A 13,151-nucleotide genomic window follows, 5' to 3' on the forward strand; every position below is an offset into this window, starting at 1 on the left:
ATAAGGCCAGGATTCCTCCCTTTCCCTTTCCAAAAAGCCACTGTCCTGGAGGATGGACATCCCCTTCTTCATCACTACCCCAAAGGTTCACCGTGTACCCTATGGCTTGGTCCCACAGAAGGGACACACGATGGCAGCACCCTAGAGGTGCTCAGGCACTGGGGTGCACAAAACACCCCCATTTCCCTGGGCAGCCCAGATCAGTTCAACACAGGGCTGGGACAATTAAAAACGGATTAGCTGGGCTACACCAGCATGGCACTGCCGGGAGCCGGTACCTAATCCCAGCAGGAATGCACTGGGGCCACTGGGGTCCCTGATGCTGGGGTCTCACCAGCATGCTATGATGGGGGGTGGATATAAGGTCAGGGTGTATCCACAGACAGGGTGTGAACCTAGAGCTGGTGTCGCCCCGGGACATTGCCTCAATGCTGTGCTACAAGGATGCAGCTGTCTCAGGCACATTTGTTTGCTGCCAGCCAAGCCCTCGCACTGGCCCACTTGGGATGCCATGAGCTCTGTCCCCTGCCTAGCACATCCTTCCCCTGTACCAGGAATGTGGCAGCCACACAAGGCCCGGTGCCATCTCATGGCCCAACATTATGGATGTGGACCACCACAGATGGACTCCCAAAGAAGTCTCAAAGCCACATCTTTAGTACCATCACAAACCATCAACAGCTTTTTAGGGTGTCCAAACCGAGGGGATACTAGTTCAAGCAGCGTATCCCTGTGCTCGGGTCATGGGTGTAGGCTGGGGTCAGGATACCACACTTCTCCCCTGCTGACAAGTCGGCAGCATCACTGGCAGTGCTAGCAAAGGCCACCCTCCTCCACAAACACATCTCTTGGCTGGGGAGCAGTGCTGTGCCAAGCCCATGTGTCACAGGGATGCCTATGGCACCAGCTGTCATGACACAGCTCACCTTGACCCTTGGATTTTCCATCTCCTCAGCCATGATGGCTCCACCAGGGCAGAGGGAAGCCCCCTAGGCTCCAGGGACATGGGGGACCACCCTGTAGCACCCTTGGGGGAGTCACCCCACAGATCCCCACAGAATCACAAGGATTCTTCTGGTGAGGTACCATTCCCATTTGGGATGCAGGATTCATACCCATCCTGAGGGCTAGTGGATCCCAGTCCCAGCCCTTCTGTCTGCATGCAGGGTATCCAGCAGTCAGTGGTCCTGGTCACCCGTTTGATGGCATGGATACCTCCCATGCCCTGCTGGCTCAGCCCCGCACAGGAGATGCAGGAGCGTTGGCCGTTGCCTGCTGCCGTGCCGCCCCCGGAGCCCTGCGGAGGTGGAGAGGAGCCGTTTCCTACCGCTAACACCGCTGGGGGCTCGGGCGCTGCCGGCGGAGCTACAGATGCTTGCCGGAGCCGGAACCGCCGGGAGAGATTTGGCCGAGGCAGCGATCCCTGGGTGCGGATCTGCCAGCGGCAGGGACGGGATCAAAGAGCGAGAGCGCCAGCACCTGCTGGTGCCGTCGGCAGTGACACCCCCGCGCTGGCGGGGAGCCAGGCCACCGGCACCTGGCTGTGAAACCTTCCGCGGGCTGGCAGAGTGTAGGGATGAGGGCGGGATGCTAGCGACGATGCCCATTCCGGATGGGGACCGTCACCATGCCGGCGCCCAGTGGCTCCGGTGCTGGCCAGGAACACCCTGTGGGGCGGGAAGGGGTGGCCGGCGGGCGACGTGGCGCATCCCTCCCGCGCCGTTTTTTCCGGGATGGAAGCCCGGCCCTTCTGACGCTTGATGGTTTCTCCAGGCGGAGCCGCTGCCAGCAAGGTCCCCTCAGGGCTCCAGGGCTGGGGTGATGGTGACGTCACCTGGCCACCTCGCCACGCTTGCCGGAAGTGGCGGTAGTTGGAAAAGTCCCAACTGGGTGAAGGGAAACTGAGGCACGGTGCTGAACTAGCACAGGAAGGTGCCCACTGTGCAGGACTGGGCACGACATCCCTGTCCCCACCATCTCAGCGCCGTGCCCGTGTGGGGACCACCCAGCCCAAAGTGCTGCTGGTGCCTGGTCAAAGTCTTACTGCAGAGTAACCCCTGCCGTGCCGGTGCCAGCTCCTCTGATGTTCCACCCATCCCCTCGCTGTCTCTGTTCTCCTTGCTGCCCATAAAGCTGGGCTGGATGCCACTCAGCACTCTGGCAGAGCCAGGAGAAGAACAAGTTGTGGTGCTGGAACAGAGCCTGCCAGCATGCCAGAGTACCAGGGCTGGCAGCATGAGGGTTACTGGCAGTGGGACAGAAGGGCATTTCCCGGGCACCCTCCCTGGCACAGCTTCTGCGTACTGCTGGCCTGCGTGCACGGCTCTGGCTTCCTGCTGAACTCACTGCCTGCGTGTGCCAGCTGCCTGCCTGCACCTGCACCTGACCTGCCTGCACCCGCTGCTGGCCTGCCTGCCCTCACTGCCAGCCCACCTGTGCTCGCTGCTTGCTGGCACCCACTGCCTGCACCTGCCCGCCCCCGCTTCTGCCCGCACTCCTGCCTCCCCAGCCTCCCTGCACCTGCCTGCACAGCCTGCTGCCTGCCCCCCTGCCTGCCCGCAGCTCTGCCTCCCCACTCATTCTGGACCCGCCTTCCTGGACTCCAGCACCTGCAGGAAGAGACAGTCAGGGGCGCGGGGAGAACAAGGCAGGTGTGGCCCCCAAGGCAGTTCGTGTTCCCCCCGCCCCGAGCCCTGCCCGCCGAGGCACGCGCGGCCCCGCTGCCGGCACCACTCGGCACTTGCTATTCTTGGCAGCGGCAGCTGGAAAATGGGAGGCAGCGGAGGAATTTTGTTTGCTCCGGGCTGGGCTCGGGCCAGACATCTGGGCTGCAGCTGAGCGGGGCGCGGGACCGGCCCCCCGTACCCCCGGTACGGCCCCGGCACCCCCCGGCACGGCCCCCACGCTCGGGCAAGCAAGTGCCTGTCCCGCCGAGGAGGAAGCCCCGCCACCACTCGTGTGCTGAGCCACACGTGTGCTGATCTTGTCATCCTCAGCTCTGCCCCGGGGCAGAGGATGTCACCGTGGGTATCTCCGTGAGTGTCACCCCGGGCCACTGGGGTGGCAGCACGGGGGTGTGTGTGTGTGTGTGTGAGGGGCCGTGGGTGTTCGGCTGTGTGCGTGTGTGTGTGTGTGTGTACATGTGTGAGGGTGCCCGCGTGTCTGCTCGTGAGCGTGTGTTCGCACACTCGTGTGCGTGTCCCTGTGCGCGCCCCCGGCCCCGCCCCGCCCCGCCCCGCGGGGCCGCCCCGCTCCCTCCCGGAGGACGCGGCGGGCGGGGCCGGGCCGGACCGAGCCGAGCCGGGACACAGGTGGGTGCCGGGGACTGCGGGCCGGCAGGGTACGGGGGTGGCCGGGGAGTGTCCCGGGACGGGGTCTCTGCGCTGCCGTCGGAGGAGCTGCCCGTGCTGGTAGCGGGGGGCTCGCGGCGGGGTTGGTGTCCCCTCCGGCACCGGAAGGCTGGAGTCGGGGTTGGCACGGGGAGTTTCGCGGGCTGGATCTGCCAGGGTTAGCACCGAGGGTCTGTGGTGCTGCCGCCGCTGCCCGCACCCCGCCCGACCCCCGTGGCAGCCGAGTCAGAGCCACGCGGGTCCGCGCCCGGGGGTCTGCTCGGGCCGCTCGGCAAGTGAGGGCAGGCGGGAGGCCCCCGTGCCCCGGCACGGCCCTGGCTGGCGGCAGCCGTCGGGGCTGCCAGAGCCCGGCGGGTCCCGCGCCTCATCCCGGCGCCTCTGTAAATGCCATTAGCGCCGACCGCCTTCGTGCCGGGACACCGGGCAGCCGTACCCGGCACTGCGCCCAGCCAGGCCCTGTCCGCTGCCCGCTGCCTGCCCCGGGCTCACCTCCACCGGCCAGCCCGGAGGGGGCTGCCCTGCCCGCAGGAGCCCCATCCGTGCCACGGATATGTGACCCTCCAGGCCAGCATCCACCAGTTCCCAGCTCAGGCAGGGTAGCAGAGCCTGGGGTGATTGCACCGAGCCCCGGGATTGTGGTGGGGCTTTGATTGTCACTGGTGTCCTGGTGAGGTCCCAATGGCTGTGCCGCGGGTGAAACCCACAGGGGCTGCTGATTGGCATGGCTCAGTTTGTGCCTTGCACAAGGCACTGCAGCATGGCCAGGGGCAAGGTGGGATCTGTGTTCTGGCACAGTGCCCTGATAACAATCACCTCCCACTCCCCAGGGGAGAGCATGCTGCTGCCACAGCCGGAGGAGGACTTCCCTACCTCGTGGTGGGCACCCATCAGAGTGGCAGACACACTGGCATGGGCCCCTCTGGGTATTGTGGGCACTTGCTTAGCCAGAGCCCCCAAATCCTACTTCCATTTGCATGGTGGTACAAGAAGGGCCAAGAGCTAATGGTGGGGCTATAGCAGTGGGGGAAACTGAGGCATAGGACCCCATGACTACCATCATGGACAGCTCGCCCAGTGCTCAGGAGCCCACTGACTGCCCAGGGTGCCCTATCTGGTTGTCACCACTTCGGTGCTTGCTCCATCCTTGTCCCCATTCCTATAGGACAGCTCTGTGCTTTGCAGGCAGCAATGGGCAGAGCCCAGCATATTCCTGCAGATGGGCTCAGACAGACATGGGCAGGGCTGGATGCTGCTTGGCTGGGCTGCCTCTGTTTCCCCACGGGCAGGAGCGGGAGGGGTGTTTCTGAAGCCCATTATGTTTGGGATTAGATCAATGGGGACTTAAAAATAGGGAGGGATGTGGCTGGCTCACATCCCCTCCAACTACCAGGTCGAGCCCAGTGGGGGATTCTCTTATGCTGTGCCTTGAGTTGCCCTGTGCTGATGTTCAGGGCTCTCCAGACACCGTCGGCAGCATCGGGGAGGGATCGTGGTCTGGGGGCTGTGGGGAGGGGGCTGTAACCCGAGCTGAGGTCTTGTTTCTCTGCCCCAGCCGCGGCGCCACCAGCCAGACCCCGGCCATGAGCCGCACGCTGCTCCTGCTCCTGCTTCTGCTGCGCGGCCTCGCCGCTGGCCGCCCCCCAACCGCTGCCACCCCCCGCCTCAAGCTGTCCTTCCCCGGTGAGCATGGGACACGGGCAGGGTGGGGGGCGTGCGGTCAGGTCTGGGTGCACTGGTTACGTGTCAGCAGCAGCCAGCATCATCCCGAGGGAGGGACCGGAGTATCCTGGGGAGCAGCACGGTGGGACGGGTGCAAAACCTCTGGCTCTTCCCTAGCACTGCTGCCACCCTCCCCGCGGGCTATCAGGTGTTGGCACTGGCTGCCATGGATCTTACCTGATGCCAGCCCCTCCAGGGCCACCTGCCTGTCCTTGGGGCCATGCCTGCGCTGGGGACCTCACTCCCAGCCCCCGGCATGTGCAGGCGCAGGTGCCCCTATCCCTGTGTGCTCCATGGTGGCACTCTCTAGCCACAGCTGTGCCATACCTGTTGGGAATGTTGTGCCAGCTGGAGAGCTGAAGCCGTGTCCCGACTGGCCACTCCACGGGCTCCAGCACGGCGCAGGGGGCTTTGTCCAGCAGCGGGACTCAGCAAGAGCTCTCCTCCCAGCCTGACAAAGGGCTGTTTGTTCCCGCCACGGTGGGATTAGCTCCGCGGGGCAGGGAACGGCCCCTTCTCCCCTGCTGCCGAGTGAGCGGTGAAGAGATGGGTGCCGAGGGGCATGGGAATCACTGCTGAGTGGTTTGGGGATGAGTCTCGGGGGACACGGGGATGGGTGTGGGCCTGGGCAAGCAAGGGCTTGGTGAACCTAGTCAAGCCAGTGGGACAGGTTTGGGGGAGGGGATGGCATGGCAGGGGGCCGTGGCCTGACCCAGGCTGCCTCGGAGCGTGTCCGGGGCAGTGGAGATGGACAGGCAGTGGCGGGGCCGGGCTGAGCAGTGCCGGTGGGTCCCGGCAGAGCTGCGGGCTCGCCATGGGCTGCGCCTCTTCTCGCTGGAGCACTCCTGCTGCTACGAGGCCCTGCTGCTGGACGAGGAGCGCGGCCGTCTCTTCGTGGGCGCCCAGAACCACCTCCTTTCTTTGGCCCTGGATGACATCAGCCAGCGGGACAGGAAGGTAATGGGGCGGGGGGGACATGCTGCCGGGACAGCGACAGGTGCTCCAGGTGTGATGAGCATCCCCTTTTCCACCCACAGATCTACTGGCCGGCTCCTGTGGAGTGGAGAGAAGAATGCAACTGGGCCGGCAAGGATATCACTGTGAGTGATGGAGTGATAGAGTGTGGTAAGCCAGGACTGTGCCAGGGATCTGCCCCAGCACTACCTCACCCTTCATTTCCTCCATCCCTAGGCTGAGTGCATGAATTTTGTGAAGATCCTGCACATCTACAACCGGACCCACCTGTATGCCTGTGGCACTGGTGCCTTCCACCCAGTCTGTGCCTTCATCGAGGCTGGCCAGCATGCAGAAGTGAGCCTCCCCTGGCACCACCACAGCCTCCAGCTGCTGCCACCTGCCCACCTCCCATCCTTACTCCTCTCCAGGAGCCTGTTTTTAAGTTGGACCCCCACCACACTGAGGATGGCAAGGGGAAGAGCCCATATGACCCCCGGCATACAGCCGCCTCTGTCCTTGTGGGTAAGGGCATTCTGAGCCTGGTGCTGGGTGCAGTGTGGCACAGGGGTGCCAGGGGGTCCCCTATAACACTTCCCTCGGTGCCTGCCAGGTGAGGAGCTCTACTCTGGGGTGGCCACCGATCTGATGGGCCGTGACTTTACCATCTTCCGCAGCCTGGGCCGACGTCCCTCCATCCGCACGGAGCAGCATGACTCTCGCTGGCTCAACGGTCAGTGCTGGGGACTCAGAGGGTGGGGGGCAGGGGAGCCACTGGCACCCTGGCACAGCAGTGCTGCTGATGCCTGGAGGCATCAGGGCAATGACTCCTTCAGGCTCAGATGTACACTATCCTTCACTGCCTCCAGAGGGTGATTTCAGGGATTCCTGTGTCCTCTCCATACCCACAATGTCTGGTGGAATCCCATCCTCATTCTGCCTCTGCTCTGCAGCTGGGCAGGGTTGGTTCTGCACCCTCCCCTGGGACCCCAGCAGGTGCTCCAGGGTCCCTGGGGAGCAGAGCTAGTGGAGGCATTGGAAGCATCACCCCTTTGTCCCCAGAGCCCAAGTTCGTGGCCGTTTTTTGGGTGCCAGAGAGTGAGGACCCCGACGACGACAAAATCTACTTCTTCTTCCGTGAGACAGCGGTTGAACGGCAACAGGGGCTGGGCAAGACCAGCTTTGCCCGCATCGGCCAAATCTGCCGGGTGAGAGCATCCACAGGCAGGTGGGCTGGGGGCCAGGGGGCCCAGGGGTGCCACCTGCTGCTGCTGACACCAGTGTCCTTCTTTCCCTGGCAGAACGACATGGGTGGGCAGCGCAGCCTGGTGAACAGGTGGACGACATTCCTGAAGGCTCGGCTGGTCTGTGCTGTGCCAGGACCTGATGGGGCAGACACCCACTTTGATGAGCTCCGTGAGTAAACAGGGATGCAACCCCCACCAGTGTAGCTGTGGGCAACACTGGCAGCGCTGATGCCTTCCCTGCTTGCAGGGGATGTTTTCCTGTTGCAGACAAGAGATAAGCGCAACCCTCTGATCTACGCCATCTTCTCTACCTCCAGGTCAAGCCCCCTCCCCAGGACCCTGCGCATACCCAGTGGTGCCCCGCTTGCCCCCTCACATCTTTCCCTTCTCTCTCCCACCAGCTCTGTTTTCCAAGGCTCAGCTGTCTGTGTCTACACCATGGCTGACATCCGCCGGGCTTTCCTGGGCCCCTTTGCACACAAGGAAGGTCCCAACTACCAATGGGTGTCATACCAGGGGCGTGTGCCATACCCCCGCCCAGGCATGGTACGTAGTGTAGGGGTGCCCCGGCTGGTGGGGTGGGGACAATGGGGTGTGAGACTCTGCTTAGCCAGTGCTGTCTCCCTGCAGTGCCCCAGCAAAACATTTGGCACCTTCGGCTCCACCAAGGACTTCCCTGATGAAGTGATCCAGTTTGCCCGTCACCACCCATTGATGTATAACCCTGTCTTGCCCCATGGCCAGCGCCCCCTCTTCCTGCAAGCTGCTGTGCCCTACACTTTCACCCGCATAGCTGTGGACCGTGTCACCGCTGCTGATGGCCACTACGATGTCCTCTTCATTGGCACAGGCATGTAGTGACCCTAGGGATGGGACAGTGAGGGAGAGTGGGGAGATGCTGGGGCTGGGACCCGTGGCCTCACCCCTCCCTGCCTGCAGATGTGGGCACAGTGCTGAAGGTGGTCTCAGTGCCCAAGGAGAGCTGGCACCGCATGGAGCCACTGCTGCTGGAGGAGCTGCAGGTCTTCCAGGTGAGGGTCAGGGTTCCACATCCCACCAGTCAGACTTCCCCACAGCATCTCCATGTGCTGTCCATGTTCTGGGTTGTGCCAGGGCACTCCAGCTGCCAGGATGTGGGAGCCAGGATGCTGCATCCCTAGGTTGCCCCATGCATCCTTAACTCTTGTCCATGCTCTGCCCACAGGATGCCTCCCCCATCATCAGCCTGCAGCTCTCCTCCAAGCGGGTAAGGGCGGACCCCTGGGCATTCCCAGGTCCACCATGGCTCTGCCTAGCCCCCTGCTACAGCATGGGAGTGCTCAGCTCTGCTCTTCCCCCAGCATCAGCTCTACGCTGGCTCAGCCACAGCACTGGCCCAGCTGCCCCTGCACCGCTGCGGTGCCTATGGCAAAGCCTGTGCCGAGTGCTGCCTGGCCCGGGACCCATATTGCGCCTGGGATGGCAACACCTGCACCCGCTACGTGCCCAACACCAAGAGGTAGGTGACATGCCGGGATGCAGTGCTGGGGCAGCCAGCCTGCCCCTAGGCCATGGTGAGGAGCACAGGTCACGCTGCTGCAGCCCCTGCTCCTCCATCGCCTTCCCCCAGGCGTTTCCGCCGGCAGGACGTCCGCAACGGTGATCCCAACGTGCTTTGCTCTGAAGGTGAGCTGGGACCCAGCTGGAGTCTGGGGACAACCCTGCCATGGTGGGGGGCTCACAGCCAGGCTGTGTCCCCGCAGATCCCAGGCAGGACACCGTACCCCAGAAGCAACTCTACGGGGTGGAGGGAAGCACCGTCTTTCTGGAGTGCCTCCCCAAATCCCTGCAAGCCCACATCCTCTGGACATACCAGCACACCCTGAATGATCCCCAGCGAGAGGTAGGCTCGCCCTGGCCAGGTACCGCCAGTGGGACTGTGCCGTGCCGTGCCGTGCCGAGCTGACCGCCCATCCCCACGGGTACTGCAGGTGCAGATGGACGAGCGGGTGGTGCGGACGGAGCGGGGTGTCCTGCTGCGCAGCGTGCAGCGCTCCGACGCCGGCCTCTACCTCTGCCACGCCACCGAGCACGGCTTCACCCAGCCCCTGCTGCGGCTCTCCCTGGAGGTGATCGGCGCCTGGCAGGCCACGGCCGTGGCATCTGCTGGAGACCCCCAGCTTGCCGCCGGGATCCCCGGCCGCAAGGTCTGGTACCGGGACTTCCTCCAGCTGGTGGAGCGCCCACCGCTGGGAGCCACGGACAAGGTCTGCCAGAGGCTCTGGAGCCGGGGAAGACCCCCGCCACCGCCCCGCACTCCCGCCGGCCCCCCCGGCCGCGGGCAGGGTGAGGAGCCGCGCAGAGCCCGCCGCCGGCGCACCCACGAGGGGCCGCGGGCCGAGCGGGGTCCCCGCAGCGCATCCCCCTGGTGACCCGGGGGTCGGCCCCGGGCGCCAGGCTCTGCCTAGCAGCGGGGCCGCAGGTGGGGCACAGCCTCGGCCGCCCTGCCGGCAGCACTGCGTGGGCAGTGGCGGGGGGCTGCAGCTCCGGGGCCGCAGGAGGGCAGCCGGGCTGAGCAGCCCCCCGAGGGGCTGCCGACTGCCCTTGCCACCGGCTCCAACACCGGTGGGGACCCAGCCGGCTGCCGGCATCGCAGAGTCACCGAAATATTTATTAACGACTGTTATTATGAATGTAAACCTGCGGGGCCAGGCAGTGCTCCCCCCAGCATGGCACTGCGGGAGGACGGCACAGCAGGGTCACGCTCGGGTCCCAAAAGGGCTACAGGCAGCAGTGGGAGCACGGAGGGGCAGGACAGGCACTGGTGGGACGCAGGAGGAGGGAGCATAAAGGGGAGATGTTGGGGGGTATAAAGGTGGCACCCACCGCCCTGGGTGTAGAACAGTGGCACAGGGGACCTTGTACTAATTGAGCACAATAAAGCAGATTCAGCCGCCCAGGGTCCTGTGTCTGACCCAGAGCCCCAGGAAGCACTCGGGCAGCCCGGTGCCCCACAGCATGGACCCACTCTGGCGCCCAAGCCTAGAGGGGTGGGATGTTCAGCAACACTGGAGGGCTGAGGGGAGACAAGACCTGCAGGGACATTGCCAAGGTTGATGGGTTTCCCCCAGACTTTCAGCTCCCCGTGCTTCCAGCTCCACTTTGATTTCTGGAAGATGAAAACCAAACTTCCCGGTGCCAACAGGCAGCAATTAACGCAGTGACCGAAGGTGACCTCGGAGTCTGCTGCCTCCTGCTGTCTGCGCTGGTATCAGGACCCCTGGTGGCACTGGCCACATCCCACGGCCTGTAGTGACACCATGCTACCAGCACAAACCATGTCCCAGCACCGGCTGCCCCCCAGCCTGGACACTTGAGCCCCCAGCATGAGCACAGGCAGGCTGTGGTGCAGGCAGGAGCAGGCAGATAAAGGAGCTGGTTTTTCTCCTGAGGTCCAAGCTGGCAGCAGGCTGACATCCCTCACCCCACCAAGCAGCCCGGGGTCAGGGAGCACTGCTTTACTCCACCTCTGTCCCTGTGCCGTCCGAGCAGTTTGTGGCATTGAGGTCCCCTCTCATCAGAAAGGGTTGGTGACTCCAACCCCTTTGACTACCCCATGGGACACCTGTCACTGTCCCCAAATGAGCAAGCAGCACAAGGATCTACTAAGCATTTATTTCCAGCATGACAGGAGGGTACACAGGGGCATGGGCTGGTGCTGAGGGCAATGCTCAGGAGGTGAAGCAGGCAGGGAGCTAGGGGAGCTGGGGGCCTGCACCCCCCCGGAGCCGCAGGAGCATGTAGATTGTGCTCATGGGCTTGACATCGTAGTGCGCCAGCGTGTGCTGGTCCTCCAGCTCCCTGCGGCCATAGGTCAGGCGCTGCTCACTGGCAGAAGGCCCTTGCCGGGCCTGGATCTGCTCCTTCAGCTGTCGGACAGTGTCGGTGGGCAGCACCGTGTAGGTCGTGCTCCGATTCTTATCATCCTTGACAAAGACCTCCATCTTCTGGGGCTCAGTCTGCAGCAGCACCAGCGTGGTGTTGTAGAAGATGCCATGCGTGGCCAGGGTATCGCAGTCCTGTAGGGTGATGTTGTTTCTGCCTGGCTCCTGCTGTGCCAGGCGCTGTCTGTATGGCAAGATGCCCCACTTCTGCTGGATCATCTCCTTCAGCTGCCCGATGGTGGTGTAGGGGCTGACACGCTGCGTCAGTTTGGTGCCTGACAGCTGCATCACCTCAATGGTCACGGGCCGGGCTGGCTGCAGGGACAGGAGAGCGTGTGGGCAAAGGCAGCGGGGGCAGGGGTGGGGGACCGTGATACTCACAGGCTCAGGCAGCCTTACCTGCACTTCCCAGGGCTGGACGTTTTCAAGGAAGGGCAGTGAGTGGCAGTAGCTGGCAGCTGCCTGTGCCATCAAGTCCCAGTCCTTGTCTTGGCCCAGGATCCCCGTGGGGTCAGCAGGGTCCAGGATGACAGGGCTGCAAACACAGAGTGGGCATTGCTGTCAGCCCTGGGCAACCATGGGGCCAGCGGGCACAATCCTACTGGGCATGGTCCTCACCGGGGACTGCGCAGCAACCCCTTGACATGGGCACCAATCTCTCTGTGCTGGAGCGAGTAGTACTTCTCCCAGTAGATGCAGATCTCCCGGTGCCGGCACAGCAGTTCCAGCACTGTGCGGAAGCCCTGAGCCATGTCAAAGCTGCTGGAGGAGCCTGTGGCCTCCTCCCAGGCATAGATGGTCAGCAGCTCCAGGGCATACTTAGGGGGCAGGTCAGCATTGGGGTACTGTGGATTCAGCAGCTGGGGAGAAGACACAGATGGAGGTGAGAGCTGGCTGGGATGGGTGTCTGTTGGGAACTGGGAAAGCTGGGCAGCCCCTCACCTCCTTGTACCAGAACTTGACCAGGCGGAGGAGGTTCTTCAGCTTGGCAGGGCAACGCTTCACAAACATCTTCTGCAGCTTAGTGAAGCAGAGGGAAAATTCCCCGGGGTGGCTGCAGGCATGCAGGAGCCTCACATACACTTCTGCATTTGGTGGGGCATCCTGGGTCACCCGCCCTGTGGGGTGAGAAGGAGGGTGAGAGCCATCCCAGCACTGACACCATTGCCTGTCCCTGTGCCAGCCTGCAGCCCTTACCCAAAGCATCATAGGCAGGCAGGATGTCCACATCAATGGACTCTCTATTCTCCCTGGAGGACAGAGTAACGCTGAGGGAGCGCGGCGTGCTGTCAGGACCCTTGTACCTGGGCTCACCAATGGACACATCGAACCTCAAGCTCTCCCTGCAGGCATTCAGCTTTATCATGATCAAATCCAGGATAGCTTGTCTGTTGTTCTTCTGCTCCTGGTAGCTGGGTAAGCAGCTGAGGAAAAGCACCACATCAGCATCAGAGTTGTTCTTCAGAGCTGTGCCCTTTCCTGCTGATCCACCCTGCAGAGAGACACCCTGCCTGCTCAGCATCACTGCCAGCACCAGGATCGGCTGCCACCATTCCTGGAGCTGCCAATGGAAACTGAGGCAGGGCAGGAGCTGGAGCATGGGACAATGGGAAGGGTGGCAGCAAGGGTGTCAGCTGGCCCCCAAGCCGGGCAGCACTCACCTTGACGGTCTTTTGAACCTGGATATTATCCTCAAAGCAGTTCCTCTTCAGGAATTCACAGATTTGCCCCACTATCTCCTTCACCTGCATGGAGAAGTCTGTGCTGGGCTGCAGGGTGTTGGCGATCCAGCCATCCAGCTCCTCGGTGGTTACTGTTCTCAGTCTGTTCGCGGATGCCTGGTACACATCCATGCTGACACGAGTATCGCTCCTTGGCCCTCTTCTAACTTGCTGCCTCCTAAGCCTACTCCTGCCTGCAGCACTCCCCACAGCCTGCTTCTGTCAGCAGCAGCTTTT

General features: G+C 63.3%; 2 protein-coding genes across 2 annotated transcripts; one reads left to right on the forward strand and one right to left on the reverse strand.

Annotated features, from left to right (window-relative positions):
• The first annotated feature begins 2,023 nt into the window (after nucleotides 1-2,023).
• Nucleotides 2,024-10,196, forward strand: SEMA3B (semaphorin 3B). Its single transcript, XM_068201402.1, has 19 exons — nucleotides 2,024-2,958; nucleotides 3,041-3,311; nucleotides 4,903-5,030; nucleotides 5,869-6,026; nucleotides 6,107-6,169; nucleotides 6,261-6,380; nucleotides 6,455-6,548; nucleotides 6,637-6,756; nucleotides 7,086-7,231; nucleotides 7,325-7,439; nucleotides 7,518-7,587; nucleotides 7,672-7,816; nucleotides 7,901-8,120; nucleotides 8,210-8,301; nucleotides 8,475-8,516; nucleotides 8,611-8,768; nucleotides 8,880-8,935; nucleotides 9,013-9,152; nucleotides 9,241-10,196. Exons 1-19 carry the CDS (start codon nucleotides 2,211-2,213, stop codon nucleotides 9,679-9,681), a joined length of 3,327 nt encoding a protein of 1,108 aa, XP_068057503.1. The 5' UTR covers nucleotides 2,024-2,210; the 3' UTR covers nucleotides 9,682-10,196.
• Nucleotides 10,197-10,905: 709 nt separating this feature from the next.
• On the reverse strand, nucleotides 10,906-13,083 carry LOC137480613 (2'-5'-oligoadenylate synthase 1-like). The gene is made up of 6 exons (XM_068201741.1): nucleotides 12,855-13,083; nucleotides 12,391-12,685; nucleotides 12,136-12,311; nucleotides 11,812-12,053; nucleotides 11,593-11,728; nucleotides 10,906-11,508 (listed from the first exon to the last, which is right to left on the reverse strand). The coding sequence occupies exons 1-6, from the start codon at nucleotides 13,044-13,046 to the stop codon at nucleotides 11,005-11,007; spliced, it is 1,545 nt and encodes a 514-aa protein (XP_068057842.1). The 5' UTR covers nucleotides 13,047-13,083; the 3' UTR covers nucleotides 10,906-11,004.
• Between the last annotated feature and the right edge of the window lie 68 nt (nucleotides 13,084-13,151).

The sequence above is a fragment of the Anomalospiza imberbis genome, chromosome 11 (genome assembly GCF_031753505.1).
Source record: "Anomalospiza imberbis isolate Cuckoo-Finch-1a 21T00152 chromosome 11, ASM3175350v1, whole genome shotgun sequence".
NCBI lineage: Eukaryota > Metazoa > Chordata > Aves > Passeriformes > Viduidae > Anomalospiza > Anomalospiza imberbis.

Coding starts and splice junctions, on each gene's coding strand:
- SEMA3B (XM_068201402.1), top strand. CDS start 2,211: ATGCCAGAGTACCAGGGCTGGCAGCATGAGGGTTACTGGCAGTGGGAC. Junction 7,817..7,900: donor CATACCCCCGCCCAGGCATG/GTACGTAGTGTA, acceptor GTCTCCCTGCAG/TGCCCCAGCAAAACATTTGG. Junction 9,153..9,240: donor TGAATGATCCCCAGCGAGAG/GTAGGCTCGCCC, acceptor CGGGTACTGCAG/GTGCAGATGGACGAGCGGGT.
- LOC137480613 (XM_068201741.1), bottom strand. CDS start 13,046: ATGGATGTGTACCAGGCATCCGCGAACAGACTGAGAACAGTAACCACC. Junction 12,054..12,135: donor TCAAGTTCTGGTACAAGGAG/GTGAGGGGCTGC, acceptor TCTTCTCCCCAG/CTGCTGAATCCACAGTACCC. Junction 11,729..11,811: donor GGGTTGCTGCGCAGTCCCCG/GTGAGGACCATG, acceptor CTGTGTTTGCAG/CCCTGTCATCCTGGACCCTG.